The 17,984-nt window shown below is 38.2% G+C and overlaps 1 protein-coding gene and 1 non-coding gene across 2 annotated transcripts in view; both read left to right on the plus strand.

Annotated features, from left to right (window-relative positions):
- The window catches only part of LOC105035619 (plant UBX domain-containing protein 2), a 37,984-nt gene extending 20,951 nt beyond the window's left edge, over positions 1-17,033 (plus strand). Inside the window, 3 exon segments of the mRNA XM_073253803.1 lie at positions 13,609-13,768; positions 13,771-13,886; positions 16,467-17,033. Coding sequence (XP_073109904.1) covers positions 13,609-13,768; positions 13,771-13,886; positions 16,467-16,718 — 528 coding nt within the window. The 3' untranslated portion in view covers positions 16,719-17,033.
- LOC140856741 (small nucleolar RNA R71) lies at positions 7,365-7,470 on the plus strand. Its single transcript, XR_012140345.1, has one exon. It is a non-coding gene; the product is annotated as a small nucleolar RNA R71 (small nucleolar RNA).
- Positions 17,034-17,984: the final 951 nt, after the last annotated feature.

Genomic DNA, 17,984 nt, shown 5'->3' on the forward strand with positions numbered 1-17,984 from the left:
ATACAACTCTACTAGTGCAAAATTAATTCAAAACTCCCGAGCTCTTTATTTTCTAATAACATCAATTTTAAGATAATTTATTTTCTAAATCAAAACAACGCTTCTTTCTTTTATTTTGCAATCTCAACTTAGCCCAAGGTCCCTGAGGATACGATCTCGACTCATCCTACCTACGTAGTGAGTAGAGTTATTTTTGGTGCCAAGATAGCATCATTGCTATCCGATACGCATCATTTTGGCACCAAAAATAACTCTACTCACTACGTAGGTAGGATGAGTCGAGATCGTATCCTCAGGGACCTTGGGCTAAGTTGAGATTGCAAAATAAAAGAAAGAAGCATTGTTTTTGATTTAGAAAATAAATTATCTTAAAATTGATGTTATTAGAAAATAAAGAGCTCGGGAGTTTTGAATTAATTTTGCACTAATAGAGTTGTATCTCTTTTTTTTAATTAAATAGATGTGATTAATCTTAGGAAAAATACCTGTCTTTCCTCGGCACGCTCCGTACCCGTAGATCACGCGGTCCGGTCTAGGTACCTCTTCCTCGCACGCCCGTATCCGTAGATCACGGCGCGTCTCCGGAAAGTAAAAGTTGTTCCTAATATTAATCTAACAAGAAAGCATAAATAAAAGTATGTGAAGGAGAGCAAATAAAGAACTTATGACGATAAAAAGCATAATCTTTATTGTATATAAAGAAATACAAGAAAGTTTCGAACAATAAACCATTTCTGTGTCGTTACAAAATTTTTTTCCACTCCCGAGACTGCTAGTCTAGCTGCTCATGAAGTAGTCCTTTCTATTCCTCTATGCAAGCTCTAGAAGAATTTCTGGGCTCCCCCTCTAATGGGAGTATAAAAGTTTTTTATAGGTGTTAGGAGGGAGGAGTTTTACATGATTTTCCGATGTGGGATTAAAAAAAATACTAAAGACAAAGATGGATGGATGAGATGGAAAGATCACAAATAAATAAAGAAAATACAAATTTTCCTCTCAAAGTATTTCTAAATATTATTTTTTTCTTTAATAAGCATCTGTTCGTCCGCCAGCAAAAACTCTCCGCGAACCCGCCTGCCGCGCACCCACTCGCCGCGCGCCCACACGTGCACGCCCGCACCTGCGCATCTGCACACGCCCGCTCGCGATGCCGCTCTTGTGCCCGCGCTCGCATCCGCCCCGCGTCTGCGCCCGTGCGCGCCTCGTGAATACTCTTTTTATATTCCAAAAAGAAACTTTTGTTTCTTCGCAATGACGTCTATATCCTTTTGGATTTCTTGCATAGTATCTTCATTTTCTATAATACCGTATGCATCCTTCTTTTATTTTAATTTTATTTTAAGTCCAAATTTCTTCAAACTTGAGTCTTTTTGATCTATGAATCGGACTCTTTGTATCGGCGATCATCTTTCCTGTAAAACATAAAAAGAAGCATCAAATTCTTAATAAATAAAATAAATTAAATATGATTTTCTGCTTTAAATGACTTAAATTAAGTGTTTATCACACCTCCCAACTTGAATTTTGCTCGTCCTCGAGTAAAATAGATATATCAGAATTGTGTACCGACTCGGTCTTGAATCAAAAGTTAGGTTAGGCATCCCAAAGGGTAAATGATATCTGGTCAGACCATTAAAGAGATATTTCATTGGATTATCAATTTGACCCAATTAATGGTTGAGTATTAACTAAAGAAATTTCAAGAGCTTTTCTTTCACCAACTCCCCATTTTACTTTTCAAATCCTCTAACTTAATGGGAGAGAGATTTATTATCTTCTTGCAATTTAGTCCCTTATTATCCATTATTTATTTATTTATTTATTTTTTTAACATTGCCTACCTTTTTACGCGAACCACAACGCTTACTTAGGCGAAAGGGTCCGGTTACTCAGTAGGAAACCAATGTTATTTTTTTTTTTTTTTTTTTTTTAAAGAGAATTTTTTGTATACCTCTACTTTCCATCCAATCTCTCATGAAGCAGATTCTTTATTGAGATCAGTAAGAAGAGGGTTGTAGAATCACTCCTAAAATTTGGTCTAGTCTAAACCCTACCATTCATTGGGTTTTCTTGATAATTTATTCCTCAGTATCTCTAAAATTATCTTGACCATTAATCATTCATTGTTTAGGATGCCTAATTAACTCTTAATCAAAATAAAATTTAGATACACAAAACTAATTATTTCTAACCATACTCGAGGATTTGATTAATTTCCTCCCTCCCCCAACTTAATCTACATTGTCCTCAATGGAGTAGGAAAGCAAAGAAAATAAAAGGAGAGTGCACTTGGATAATTTTGCTTCGGAAGTTGAAGATAGCTTCATTGATTAATAGGCTCTTGTTCTAAATTCCTGCAGCTGCGGTAAAGTTAAAAAAATATGAAATCGTTGGGTTGCCTCCAACAAGCGCTAAGTTTTACGTCTTCAGCCAGACTGAATTGAGTATTATGGTGGTATTGGATCCACTAAATCAATAGATTCAATTAATTCTCCATCACTAATTCCATCTATGTAAGGTTTCAATCGCTGACTGTTCACTTTAAAAGTGTTCCCCTGTTTAGGATTTTTGAGTTCTATAGCTCCATGAGGAAATACTTGAGTTACAATGAAGGTCCGTCCCAACGTGAGCGAAGTTTTCCAGGAAACAGACGCAACCTAGAATTGAAGAGCCAAACTTTTTGATTGGGCTCGAACGTTTTTCGTGCAATGAATTTATCGTGGTATGCTTTAGTTCGAGCCTTATAAATTCTGACACTCTCATACGCTTCATTGCGTAGCTCTTCAAGTTCATTTAATTGAAGTCTCCTATTGGAACCTGCATTTTTCATATCAAAGTTAAATTGCCGTATGGCCCAAAATGCACCTCTCATACGCTTCATTGCGTAGCTCTTCAAGTTCATTTAATTGAAGTCTCCTATTGGAACCTGCATTTTTCATATCAAAGTTAAATTGCCGTATGGTCCAAAATGCACGATGTTCCAATTCCACCGGCAGATGACAAGCTTTTCCGAATACAAGTCGATAAGGAGACATTCCTATGGGTGTTTTAAAAGCAGTACGGTAAGCCCATAATGCATCGTCTAAGCGAAGAGATCAATCCTTTCTATCGGGCCTAACCGTCTTTTCTAGGATATATTTAATCTCCCTATTTGACACCTCTACCTGACTATTAGTTTGGGGGTGATATGGTGTGGCCACTTTGTGTGAAATATTATATTTTTTATAAGTGCTTCAAAATTTTATTCGTAAAATGAGTCCCCCCATCACTAATGATCACCCTTGGGAAGCCAAATCGACTAATGATGTTTCGTTGGATAAAACTAGTTACAATTTTATTATCATTAGTCCGTGTAGCTATTGCCTCTACCATTTTGATACATAATCAACTGCCACCAGAATATATTCGAATCCAAATGAGGCTGGAAAAGGTCCATGAAATCAATCCCCCAAACATCGAAGATTTTACTACTAAAATGGGGGTCAGCGGCATCATATCCTTCTTGGATAAATTTTCTGTTTGCTGACATCGCAGACAATTCGGCCAAATTCATGTGCATCCTTGAAAAGCGTTGGCCAATAAAACCCACTCTGCAGCACTTTTGCTGCAGTTTTTCTTCCACTAAAATGTCCCCCACATGCGAAGAATGGCAAAAAGTGAGAATGCTTTGGAATTCACTCTCGGGGACAACGACGAATAACTTGATCAGGACAGTATTTGAATAGTTCAGGTTCTTCCCAGAAATAATGTTTAATTTGCGAGAAAAATCGATCCTTTTCTTGTTTTGTCCAGTGAGAAGGTACTTATCCTGTTGACAAGTAATTGACAATATGGGCAAACCATGGAGGACGGCTAGAGGAGATTGCGAAAAGTTGTTCGTCAGAAAATTTTCTTTGACCTCATCTATGCCTATCGTGTGTTCAACTAAGATCCTGGAGATGTGATCAGCTACCACATTCTCAGAACCCTTCTTATCTCGGATTTGCAGATCAAATTCTTGTAAAAGAAGGATCCATCTGATCAAACGCGGTTTAGTATCTTTCTTTGAGAGGAGATGTTTCAGAGCCGCATGATCAGAGTAAACTAGAACCTTAGACCCTAACAGATATGAGCGAAATTTTTCAAGAGCGAACACTACTGCTAGTAGCTCTTTTTCTGTTGTAGTGTAGTTTAATTGGGCATCGGAAAGAGTCTTGCTAGCATAATAGATCACATGTGGCTCCTTATTGATTTTTTGGCCTAAGACGGCACCTATTGCAAAGTCAGAGGCATCACACATAATCTCAAATGGAATGGACAGTCAGGGGTTTTATTATAGGTGCTGTTGTCAGGGCTGTTCGTAATGTGTTGAACGCTTTCAAACAATCTTCGTCAAAGACAAATGGTGTATCCTTGGCCAACAGATTGCACAAGGGTCTTGAAATCTTGCTAAAGTCTTTGATGAAGCGTCTATAAAATCCGGCATGACTAAGAAGGATCGTATTTGTCGGACCGAAGTAGGAGGTGGTAGTTTTGAAATGACCTCAACTTTGGCTTTATCTACCTCGATCCTCTTTCAGAAATAATATGTCCTAATACATTCTTTTCCGCACCATGAAATGGCTCTTTTCCCAACTTAGGACAAGATGTCTCCATACACCGTTTAAGAACTTTGGAAAGATTATGGAGACAATCCTCAAAGTGGTTCCAAAACAGAAAAATCATCCATAAAAACTTAAGACATTTGTCCACCATATTCGAAAAAATGGCCAGTATGCATCGTTGAAATGTAGCGGGTGCATTGCAGAGTCCGAATGGCATACGCCGAAAAGCGAAGGTGCCATAGGGGCAGTGAAGGTAGTCTTTTCTTGTCATCCGGAAATACAAGTACTTGATTGTACCCTGAATAACCACAAGAAAACAGAAGAAACTGTCCTGCTAACCGTTCTAAGATTTGGTCGATGAAGAAATGGAAAATGGTCCTTCCTAGTAACGGCATTCAGTTTTCTGTAATCTATGCATACTCCCATCCAGATGATATGCGAGTGGAAGCAGTTCACCTTCTTCGTTCTCAACCACAGTAATACCTGATTTCTTAGGTACTACTTGAGTGGGACTGACCCATTTACTATCGGATATGGGTAGATGATTCCAGCATCTAACCACTTTACCACCTCTTTCTTTACTACACGCATGTTTGGGTTCAATCTTCTCTACATATCTCGATGGGGTTTGGCATGTTCCTCAAAATGAATATGGTGCATGCAAATGGAGGGGTCAATTCCTTTTAAATCGGCAATGGACCAATCGATAGCCTTTTGTGTTCCTTCAGAATACCAACCAATTGTGCTTCCTGATTAGGGGTCAAGTCTGATGCAATGATTGCCGGGAGGGTGTCATGGAGTCCTAGAAATACATACTTGAGCGTAGCAGGAAGGGGTTTCAATTCTAATGTAGGTGGTGATTCTAAAGATGGGACTATTGGTGTACTGGCTAATATGGGCAATGGCTCATACTTGATTGTTCATGGAGGAGTGGTTTTATCGTGTGGTGTATCCAACAAGATGTTAACTTCTTTCATATATTCCTCAAAGTCATACACTCAAAGTGAGCCAAGCAAGTATCTAAGGGTTGGTGCTAGAATTGTGGGTGTTGCATCTTCTATAATATCTTCTAGTGTATCTACTTCGAAGCAACTATCCATTGATGGTCCTTGGAAAGCACCAAACACATTCAGTCTTAGTTTCTTATTCCCAAACGATATGTCCATGACTCCTGTCATACAATTAATGCATGCATTTGCCGTAGCTAGGAAGGATCGTCCTAAAATAATGAGAATTTGTCTGGGGTTGCACTTAGTTCCATGTCGAGAACCAGAAAATCAACTGAAAAATAAAACTCATCTACCTTGACCAAGACATCCTCAATATTCCACGTGGTTTTTAATTGATCTGTCGGCTAACTGCAGTGTGACTGATGTGGGTTTCAGTTCTCCGAATCCAAAAAGTTCATACACCGAACTAGGTAAAAGATTCACACTTGCCCCTAAATTCTGAAAACTTTTTCAATGTGATAATCTCCTATAACACAGGAAATGATGGGGGCTCCTGGGTCCTTAAGCTTTGGAGGAGTGGCATGCTGGAAGACAGAACTAGCCTGTTCAGTGAGGCGTACTTTCTTTGGGATTTGTGATCTAGATTTACGTTTTTGGATGCATAAATCCTTCAAAAATTTGGCATAAGCAGGGACCTGTTTGATTGCGTCTAGAAGGGAAGATTAATTTGGATTGCTTAAACAATTCCAACATTTCATCGAGTTTTTCTCCCTTCTTATCTGCAGGAATAGGGGCTTTCAGGGCATCCGGAAATGGGGCTTTAGGCAAGTAAGATGATTCCGGTGCAGTTGGTTCCTTCTCTATTTTCAGGTCCTTGTTCTTGGGTGATTTGGCTTCGGTTAGAGGTTTAGGGTCGGTCTCATTGGTTGTATTAGTGTGTTCAATGACCTTCCCACTTCTCAGAGTCATGATTGATTTGGCATGTTCAGAAAAAACTTCTGGGGTATTAGAGCTCTCAATCACCAATTGTCCTCTTGGGTTGCTCTCGGGTTGGTTAGGTAATTTTTCTCCTTCCCTCCTACTGAATGCAGTCGCTAGTTGACCTATCTGGGTCTCTAGCTTAGCAATGGATTGTGTGTGGGAGTTAAGATCTGAGTGTTGACTTCTAATCGTTCTAGTGTTTCAGAACTTTTTTCTCAAAGCTGAGCTGTGACCAGTAGTAGACGGTTGAGGAACATTTTGAAATTGATGGTATGGTCCATGCCTATATGTTGGGTCCTGATATTGAGGTCGAGGTGTGGCAGGACCAACCACTGGTTATGGTCTCCAGAAAAAATTTGGATGGTTTCTCCAGTCGGGGTCATAAGTGTTCGAATATGGATCGTTTCCTGGTCTGCGAGCTTGTTGGACTTGAGCTTGCTGAATCTGCTCGTGCACAAACTCAGAAAATTGAGGTGCGGCTGGGCATTCACTAACAAAATGGTTCGGACTTGCACACAATGCACAAACTTCTTGGATTGGGTTAGGTGGAATCGGGATTGTCCAGTATTTAGAAGACGATCTAATTTTTGGGACAGTTCATCTACCTTATGATGGATATCTATGGCATTTCCTATTTCATATATTCCACCTCTCTTTGGGTTTAACATGGGTTTATCTCTAATAGAGGCAGACATATGATGTAATGAATTTTCACTTAAAATTTCAAACAGTTGCCATGCCTCATCCTCACTTTTCAGCATGAATGCCCCACCGCATGATGCATCGACCATTTGTCGATGTCTTTCCGATAGCCCATCATAAAAACATTGGATTAACTGCCACTTGGGTACAGCATGGTGGGGACATTTTCTAATAAGGTCTTTTAATCTCTTTCATGTTTCATGAAACATTTCTCCATCTAATTGGGAAAAACTAGTTATGGCTTTCCTTATTTGATTAGTTTTTCCTATGGGAAAATATTTCTTGAGAAACTCTCCTTGCAGCTGGTCCCAGGTTGATATAGTCATGGAATCCAAAGTATGTAGCCAGTATTTGGCTTTGTCCTTAAGTGAAAAAAGGAATAATTTTAACCTAAGAGCATCATCGGAGAAGTGAATTTTGACAGTTGAGCATATCTCAAGAAATTCTTCAAGATGTTTATAAGGGTCCTCATTACTAAGTCCATAAAATGAAGGTAACATTTGGATTATACTGGACTTAATTTCATATTGAGTGGCCTCCACAGGGGGCACTTGAATACAAGGAGAGTAGGTATATGTGGAAGGAGTAAAGTACTCCTTCAAGTGCTTGGGTGGATCATTCTCCTGATTTCGGTCTATATTTTTACGTCTGTTGGTTCTAAAGGTTCTTTCTATTTCTGGATCGAAAGCTTGGATTTCTGATCGTAACGATCTACGGTCAAGCATATACCTTACAATTATACTTTAGAGCAAACATAGAAAATTTTAGTTTTTATAATATATATATATATATATAATAAAGTGAGAAAGAATGAAGGAAATCTAAAGAGAAGAACCTAAGAATCTTAAATCTATGAAAAGGGAGAAATTAGTTAATGTTTAGATGTTAATTGCAATCAACTTAAACAAGCATAGACTCTCTATCCTAAGGTTAACTTAGATCTAGACAGCTCCTAACTTCCAAGACCGTCTTTGAGCACTCCAAGCTCAAGACTGACTAACTGACTCGGCAGGTAAGCGTAAGATGTGGAAGGTTTCCTGCTCGTTGCTTTCCTTAGATACCAACTGAGTTGGCCAGGTCAGTCAACGGAACCAATTGAAAACCACTTTCTTTAACCACTTGCCTTAGACACCTAGCAATTAACCAATCCGCACTCGGTTCAACTCTAGAGCTTTCTTATCCTATTAGCTCGAAATCCTTAGGGGTCAACGTCTAATTAATTTTAGATTAAGGTCTGGTTATGCAAATACAAGGGAGTGATTTGTGGGCCAAGAAGGGTAATCAAATCCCCACCTTATCTGATTAATGGGTTATTGCCTTAGATTATTATGGAGATGAGATGCAAAGAAACAAGGTGTCCAATCAAATTAGAAATTTTTATATTTGAGGTTACGCTATTTTAGTTAAGTGTTATGAAATGTCAGTGGCTTTTTTTTTTTTTTTTTAATTCAATCGTGCCAAGGTCCCCGACAACGGCGCCAAAATTTGATGCGTAGTCGTTGATAGCACCAAAAATAACTCTACTCACTACGTAGGTAAGATGAGTCGAAATCGTATCCTCAGGACCTTGGGCTAAGTTGAGATTGCAAAATAAAAGAAAGAAGTGTTGTTTTTGATTTAGAAAATAAATTATCTTAAAATTGATGTTATTAGAAAATATAGAGCTCGGGAGTTTTGAATTAATTTTGCACTAGTAGAGTTGTATCTCTTTTTTTTAATTAAATAGATGTGATTAATCTTAGGAAAAATACCTGTCTTTCCTCGGCACGCTCCTACCCGTAGATCACGGTGCGTCTTCGGAAAGTACTAGGTAAACAACTCTTCTTTTCTTGGCACGCTCAGTATCCGTAGATCACGGCGCGTCTACGGAAAGTAAAAGTTGTTCCTAATATTAATCTAACAAGAAAGTATAAATAAAAGCATGTGAAGGAGAGCAAATAAAGAACTTATGACGATAAAAAGCATAATCTTTATTGCATATAAAGAAATACAAGAAAGTTTAGAACAATAAACTATCTCTGTGTCGTTACAAAATTTCTTCTCCACTCCCGAGACTGCTAGTCTAGCTGCTCATGAAGTAGTCCCTTTCTATTCCTCTATGCAAGGCTCTAGAAGAATTTCTGGGCTCTCCCTCCAATGGGAGTACAAAAGTTTTTTTATAGGTGTTAGGAGGGAGGAGTTTTACATGATTTTCCGATGTGGGACTAAAAAAAATGCTAAAGACTAAAAGATGGATGGATGAGATGGAAAGATCACAAATAAATAAAGAAAATATAAATTTTTCTCTCAAAGTATTTCTAAATATTATTTTTTTTCTTTAATAACATCTGTTCGTTCGCCAGCAAAAACTCCCCGCGAACCCGCCTGCGGCGCCGCTCGCGCGCACCGCACCTGCACGCCCGCACCCGCGCTTCTGCGCACGCCCGCTTGCGATGCCGCGCTGTGCCCGCGCTCGCGCCCGCCCCACGTCCGCCTCGCATCCGCGCTCGCCGCGTGAACACTGCCGCGTGAATACTCTTTTTATATTCCAAAAGAAACTTTTGTTTCTTCACAATGACGTCTATATCCTTTTGGATTCCTTGCATAGTATCTTCATTTTCTATAATACCGTATGCATTCTTCTTTTATTTTAATTTTATTTTAAGTTCAAATTTCTTTAAATTTGAGTCTTTTTGATCTATGAATTGGACTCTTTGTATCGGCGATCATCTTTCCTGTAAAACATAAAAAGAAGCATCAAATTCTTAATAAATAAAATAAATTAAATATATTTTCTGCTTTAAATGACTTAAATTAAGTGTTTATCACCTAGGGAGGAAGCTCTCTAAGACATGGAACATGCATGACACACCGAACCCGAATGCCAACAAGCTAGGAGCTAGGGGAAGAAAAAGAGGAACAAGATGAGGCTGCATGTAGCCAGCTTTCTAGCAAGAAGAATAAGGGGAAAAGGAAAAGAAAAGGAGGGAAGAGCACAACAGGTTGGAGGTGTCACCAGGCCCAGCAATTAAGGAAGAAGAAGGTAAAAAAGAAACTAAAATAGGGGAAGCCATGATCAGTGGTAGGGGAAAAAAAGCAGGAAGAAGAAGACTATGAAGAAGTAAATGAAGTAAAAGAAAATGACTGGTTCATAAATAATGAAGAAAGGAAAGGGGGAGAAGGAAAACTACCTGTTTGTGTGGGCTGATGACTGCCTTATCACCTCCTCTACATGTTGCCTTCTGGCAGAGCCTTTGGCGGCCATGTATAGACTTTGTTGCGTTGGTTGGTGAGAGCATCTATTATCCCTTAAATGTCTTGAGTTGAGCCTTAAATAAGGATAGCTGGGAAAGGCCTTAATATATTAGGATTTAAGTGGCCTTGGTGTAGTAATGGTCTTGTGTGTGGCAATAGAGTCAGGTGGAGAGAGGATGATTTACCTTGTATCAAGCTTATAAGTCCCAGTGGGACATCCCATGAAACACTAGGATGGGGTACCATCTTAAGTGTTGGGACTGGATCATCCCGCCATTATCCTAGCATTTTAATTAGCATGTCTTGGGACATCCCCTATCTCAAGTGTTAGAATAGGGCGGAATGGCAGCATGTCCTGTTCCATGGGCAAATCAGCACAGTCTTGTCCCACGGGATTTAAAATGTTGCTTGTATATATCGAGGATTTACTGATTTACCTCGTAAACATGGATGTATATATGTATGTATTTATGTATGTAAAGGGCTGTATCTTAAGAGAGAGAGAGAGAGAGATCAAGGGTTGTATGCAAAGAGAGGGATCAAGGGTGAGAACAATGTGATTTAGTGATAGGAAGTGGATTTTAAATAGCATATAATGATGAAATAAATAGTTAATAAGTTAATCTTATTAATTAACATACCTACTCTTCTACCAAAAAGAAATTAATATATCTACTCTGGCTTGGCTTAGTTGTTTCTAGGTAAGATCGGCTCATGTTTGACAAGCTTGAGATGTGTTGCCAAGCTCAACCATGGGCACAATGGTTTCGTAGTTTTCGATAAGTCTACCTCCAAATATTGTTTCAAAGAGGAGAGAGAAACATGGGAAGTATATTAACTCAATGAAGGGACATTTCTTTTAGGCATCATGGTACTACAAATTTTATTAAATGCTACTTTACATTAAATTTTTCACATGCATCCATTGTATTCTACTTATATTGATTAAATAAAGTTGAAACAAATTCTAGAGAGCTCAACCACAAACATGAGAGAGGGTTGCAAGTAGGGCTGGAAATGGGCTTGGGCTAGCTGGAGGCTTGTCAACTTTGCTGGCAGTTGGGCTTGGCTTTAGAGGGTTTGGGTTTGGGTTAGGCTTAGACTCAACCTAAGTCCCTAGGTTGTCTAGGGTGTTCAAGGCTGAGCATGTCAATGTGGTGGTGGTCGCTTTGCCCCCTTCGCAGCAGAGAAGCAAGAGATTGCTGCTCTCATGGCTTCCACATTTGCGAAAAGAGGGGAAATCTAGGGCAAAAGTAGGGAAAGAGGGAAAGTGTAAGGCAAAATTAGGGTTTTGGGAATAAATTAGTGTATTTTAGGCAAGGTTTAAATAATGTGTAACAGGGTCATCTTGATTTTTTCATGGAATGAGATGCCCTCTATCTCGACACTAGGGATGGTGGATCTCTTATCCCATCCTGGTCCCAATCTGAATCTTAAAACTATTGTAGTCATACCTAGGTGCATAGGAACCTGATCTGGCGAGGCCCAGTTCTAGCTCTAGTACCCGCCCTAGTTGCAAGACAGCACAGACAGGAAAGAGGGAGGATGCAAGAGGGGAAGCAATGACTAGTAATGGTCATTCTTGTGCAACAATGGCACATGGATTCTTTGGAATCCTTGTATTTTTCCTTTTCTTTTTTCTTCTTTCTGCTTCCATTTTTATTCCTTTATCTTCAAGCAAATCTTCTATTTCTCTTTTCTTGGATCATCCTTTACATTATACTCCTTTTCTACTTTTTTTGCCTGTTGGAATTCATAAATATATGAACCTCCTCCTTTCAGTTAGCTTAGGTATTATTTTAGAAAGTGGTTATGAAACATAGATGCCTAGCCTATCGCCTACTACATAGATGGAAGGCAAGCACATAGGCATGTTGTTTGAGAAGATTTTTGGCATGCAACTGTCCCATTTTAGAGTTATTGTAAAATAAGCTCTTTTTTGACATACTTGTAGATCAAGACCTCTTTTATTTTGGAAATTCTCTAATTGGACCAAAATTAAATTTCCATCATTCACAATATAATTTTGTCATGTTTTTTCCTCCTATTCATCTCACTTGGCACTTGGAGATGCTAGTTGGTGAGCTATGCTGCTTCTTTTTGTTATTTGGCACAATCTATGCTGCCGCTTAATTTTAATATCTCCAAATCTGAAATGCATTAACTATGGTGTTGGTGAGATGTTCAAATTCATCATTGGTATTGTGAAGTCCAAGTGGCCTATCATCTAGAAGGCTAGAGGGCAGAGTGAGAGGATAAACTGGAAAAAACACAATAATTATCCTATTATGTTGATGAAAATTTAACTTGGATCTTATTAGGAAATTACTGGGACAAGAGATTTTTAATTTGCAAATATATAAAGAAGGGGCTTTATATGCAGTGACTCTAAGGGGTGGTGTAACATGCACAAAGCCCAATTAATAAAAATTCTTAAATATACAAAAAGCTTGAAGATTTGTGAATTAAATCAAAAGAATTTGAAGGAGAAGAATAAAAACAAGGAAACATTATACTTAAGGGTCATTTTGGTAATATATGTCAACTTGTAAAGTTTTAAAGTTTAATCTACAAATGATGCAATAATATTTGACAACCATACAAACAACTCAATAACCTTGATTTCAAAAAGTTAGAAGTGAAAAACTGATGAAGAAGAAGGGAAGCTTTCAAGTTTTAATTAAGGTGCTTGGGTTCTAATTGAAAGCCAAGTGGTTATAATTTGACTCCCTACATATCTAATACTTGAACCTGGTCCAAAATATAGTTCAATGTCCATAATCCTTTTGTTATTTCTTTTCTTCTTTAAAAACAAAAGCACACAACATTCCTGGGTTACCTAGGCCTAACAAGCCACTTGGGTGTCCACTAGGTGGTTGGCCCTTATAAAGGGGCTGCCTACATGGTCTGGACTGGGGGAGTGGCTGAGGGACCGCTTAAACATAGGCAGTTTAGTTGAGTGCTTCCTGAAACAGTGAGCTGTAAATGTGAACTTGGTTGCATAGTGAGTTGCAGAAAATTGATGTCCTGTTCAGATCCACCTTACCTACTCTTTTTACTGATCATGAAGAACTCCTAAGTCATTCCTGCAACTTTTGTCCTGTATCTTCTATTGATAATTGACTCTCTAATGGTCGTAACATATGCCTATTTCTTAGGTTCGAGTGTTTTCTCCTGTTCCTGAAAATGTGGCTGCAAGAATTGACCTGCCAAATTCTTTCTATAACCTTTCAAGTCAAGAACTGAAGAGAGAAGCTGAGCTAAGGAAGAAAAGGATAGCAGAATCTCAGCTGCTCATTCCTAAGTCATATAGGGAGAAGCGGCAGTGGCTGCTCGGAAGAAGTATGCGCGGACGGTTATTCGAATCCAATTCCCTGATGGCATAGTTCTCCAGGGTGTCTTTCTCCCTTGGGAGCCAACAACTGCATTATATGAGGTCTGATTCTTCTTTTTAATTTGTGTTTCATATATATTTTCACACTTTACTCCTGACTGCTTATGTATGTCATTATATTGTTACAATCATTTAAGTGAATTAGTCAGGCAAATGGTGTCATTCCTCTTTGCTACCCCGTATAAACTGGTTTACAGCAATTCTACCAACTGATGGTTAAAAAATCGAACTCTGCTGGGAGTTTATTTTGTTATTGGTGAATTTTAAACAAGATGTCATATCACCAATTGAAGTAATGATTAATAACTTGTCAATTTACAGTACAAGTACTACAATATTGAACTAGCTTTTGGCATCAGGGGTATGTTTTGCATGGACACTTGCTTTGATGCCAAATGGTTCAGTAAATTTATCAGTCTTAATCGGTTCAGAATTCTCTAACTGGAATCGCTGTTTGAATTCATCCTATCGAGACTGAAGCATCACTTGACTCAAGCTCAGATTGGCCAGAAAACAATCCACAGTTTATGCAAAAGAAGAAAACAATCCACAGATATACTATGGATCAGATTGATCCTGCATTGGTCTGCCACAGGATGCTTGAAAAACAGATTTCTGCACTTACTTCAGTCGCATGTTATTTTAGAAGTGGTTGCACTTTATCATAATACATCAGATCAGAACACCAAATTAGCTGCTAATTCCTAAGTCACTTTATCATAAGTATTATGAAATACTTTTTACTTTGAAATCACTGTGCTGCCATATTGGAACTCTCAGCTTGTTCCTCCCTTCACCACTTCAAAAGACATAATGTTATCATTTAGTGCACATGCCATCATCTGTATGTGCGCATGATTTTTGGCTTGTTGCTTCTCATCTTGCTGTCCCTAATTCTATACTTATATCCTGAAGTTCACTTTGGTTTCAGTAACTCTGTTGGTCTTGTTAAGTTTGACTAGAATAAAGTAACTCAAATTGGGATCAGACATGGGGAATGATATATAAATGTTGTGGTTAATGGGGTAAGCACATTACTTAGGTGGAAGGCAGGTGGTTAGGTGCATTGAAAAATACAAAGTTACAATTTAAAGTATGTGGCAATAACTGGTAAAAAAGGATGAGTCAGGAGAAATTAGAGAAAAAGGCAAACTAAGCAACCAGGTTTTCATTTTACAATTTTTCATTAACAAGGATGCAATAACACTAATTACTTATCCAAAAAGCTATGCATCATAGATCAGCTTAGTGGAAAAGGAACTTTTCCGACAATTAATAATTGATATGAAGTTTTTTTTAAAGGAGTAACATATCAATAATTAGGGACATTTGTAAGATGTTATTATGTGAGTTTATGGCCACCAATAAGAAAAACGGGCTCACCTACTACATCAAATACTCTAACCAACACAATTTGTGTAAAGCTAACCTGGCTATGCCTGGCCTAGGATGGCCTAGTGGGCACCTGCTGTGTGGTGAACCCAATATACAGGAGGCATCTAGATATTGTACAGCACTAAGAGGAGTCTCAGTTTTGGCTTCCATGGTTGAACCACTGAAGCAATGAATGCCTTGTACAGGGTACAAATTATAGCCTATCATTCCAAAGACCAAATATGGGTAAATTAGTTGGATGCAAATGGTTATTTCTGCTGACGTAAAGATCAAATTCATTGTTTGTTGTAAGGTTGTTCAATTGCAACCACATACAAGCGGCTATTTAGGCATAAATTGTGAAATCTTGTCAGGCCAGTTTCAAAGGGCTGTTAGTTGACTCGTTCTTTCTATCACATCTTGTTGGCTTCATCAATCTATTGTTTAAATGGATAAACACTGGTGCCTTGTCTCGCAGCTTTTTGAAAGAGGAAGTATGCATTACCTAGATGCTCCAAATTTTGGGGTTCTTAATGTGTTGGAAACTTGGACTCTGGGGAATCTTCATGAAACTTCTATACTTAATATTACCAAACTACAATTTTACCATTATTTCTCATATTTGATTTGGCATGTCAACATGAAAATTTTCAAGTCTGACATAATATTAGAAAATGTTTTGTCAGTTTTATAGACTAACAAGCAACTAGTCTACCTCATTACATGCATATCAATAAATATCTACATGTACGGCTGCAAGATAGCAGCAGTCTCTCCTTGTCCAACTTTTAGAAAGTTCCCATCTCAGATTCTTCTAAACACCTGGATATTTCATGTCCATGTCATGTGTCCGTGTTAGATGGATGCATGAAATATTTTCATGTGTTGCTAAAAATGATGGAGATCTTTAGGTAAACTCAGGAAGGTGGATTATGACACATAACAAGCTCTGAAGGTACTGGTGAAACCTGATAGCCCAAGTGCATTAAAACATCGGTCCAGAAAATCTGTTCTGTAACTGTAAAGAGAAACTCTCTTTGGGTTCATCAGCTTCCGAGTCTCCAGTGGTTCCATTGTGTCATGAGAAGATAAATGGAGTAATGATTATGTGAATGCAGTTTAAAGTTGACTTATTTTTTCCTGATTTAGTTTTGCTCGAACATGTTATTTGGATAAAATGCACTAATTTATATCATATTATTCGTCATCCAGCTTTTAATTATACGTTATCTTTTGGTTATCTTGTAGTTTGTTAGCTCTGCTTTGAAGGAGCCCAGTTTGGAATTTGAGCTCTTGTGCCCAGCAGTGCCTAGGCTACGCCTGATCCCTCATTTCCCTAGACCCGGAAGTAAAACATCAACCCTAGAAGACGAAGACTTGGTTCCTTCAGCACTACTCAAGTTCAAACCCATCGAGACAGTTTCCATTGCCTTCACGGGCCTGACCAATGAACTTCTTCAAGCCAGTGAACCACTAACAAGTACGACGCCTGTCTTGTAGCTGTGGGACCTAGAAAGCCGGAAGCTCCAGTAATGGTGATGGCGACGGTGAGTGGTAAATAGTCCATTTATAGACTGCTGATTCGAATGCATTCAGATCTCAGGTGGTCGAACATTAGTCAACATTGTGGTGAAATTTGTTTGTAAGTCATTGTATCCCTTGATGTGCGAGTGCACGGTAAATAATGCATTTGCAATCTACATCAGTGGATTGTTCTGTCTTGTTATAATAGCAGTGTGATAATCTCAGGAAGCGAATGTAAGAACAGCAAAGGAAATCAAGTGCCATCGAATTTCCGTACGGTTTCAAAGTAAATCATTTTGAATTCTCTTAAGGAAACCCCCTTTTTCCGTGAAGAAATTTGCTACGTTATTATATTTTCCGAAAAATAATGAGACATCAGTCAGTGTCCTTGTTTTCGAAGCAGGCTCAGACGCTCGTTGCTTGGTTGGGGCTCCACCATGCTGGTGTATGGGTTGGTTCTTTCTGCCCGTGTTTTGGTACTCTGCCCTCAGCCACCTGATTGCCAGTGGGGTTCTGTTAATTGAATTTTCCGTCCATCAATCGTACGTACTCATCTCTTTCTGTAATAGTAGCTAAAATTATCGGTTTACAAATCAAGAAGTATCTTATTATTTTATTTATACAGAGATACAACGAGGCGCCTCTTCTGTAATATTATAATTCAACAAAAATGACAATGATACAAGAGAGTAAAAAAGGATATTAAGTGAAGAATATCTAGCATATAAACATTATAAAAGAATCTGCTAAAATATGAATGGAAACTCACCCTTCATAAACGAGAAGGGCTAGTCCATGGGATGATAGGAAAACTACTAGGCTAACAAAGAGAGTCCTCAAAGTGAAAGGAATATAACCATCAATTTATCTCAAAATATTTTCTCATATTTGAGTTTTTTAAAAAAATTATAGAGACATCTGTTCAAGTGGAGCCATCTAAAAAAAAAAAATCCTTGATCTCTCTTGCGATATCAAAGTATTCTATTCATTGCCATTCATCTATTTGAAAAATTTAAATGTTCGGTCCTCCACCATTCATCGACGTATATAGATCTCAAATCGCTTCATCCTCTATTATCCATCAAATTATATAGATCTTGAATCATTTTATTCCATATTTTTCATCTGCTTGTATAAATTTCAAAGTGTTTCATTAATTATCATATATCTGTTTGTGCAAATCTCAAAGTACTTCATCCTTTATTATCCATACTTCTGCGTAGAATTTAAAATGCACCACCT

This window comes from Elaeis guineensis, chromosome 3 (assembly GCF_000442705.2).
Source record: "Elaeis guineensis isolate ETL-2024a chromosome 3, EG11, whole genome shotgun sequence".
In the NCBI taxonomy this organism is placed as follows: domain Eukaryota; kingdom Viridiplantae; phylum Streptophyta; class Magnoliopsida; order Arecales; family Arecaceae; genus Elaeis; species Elaeis guineensis.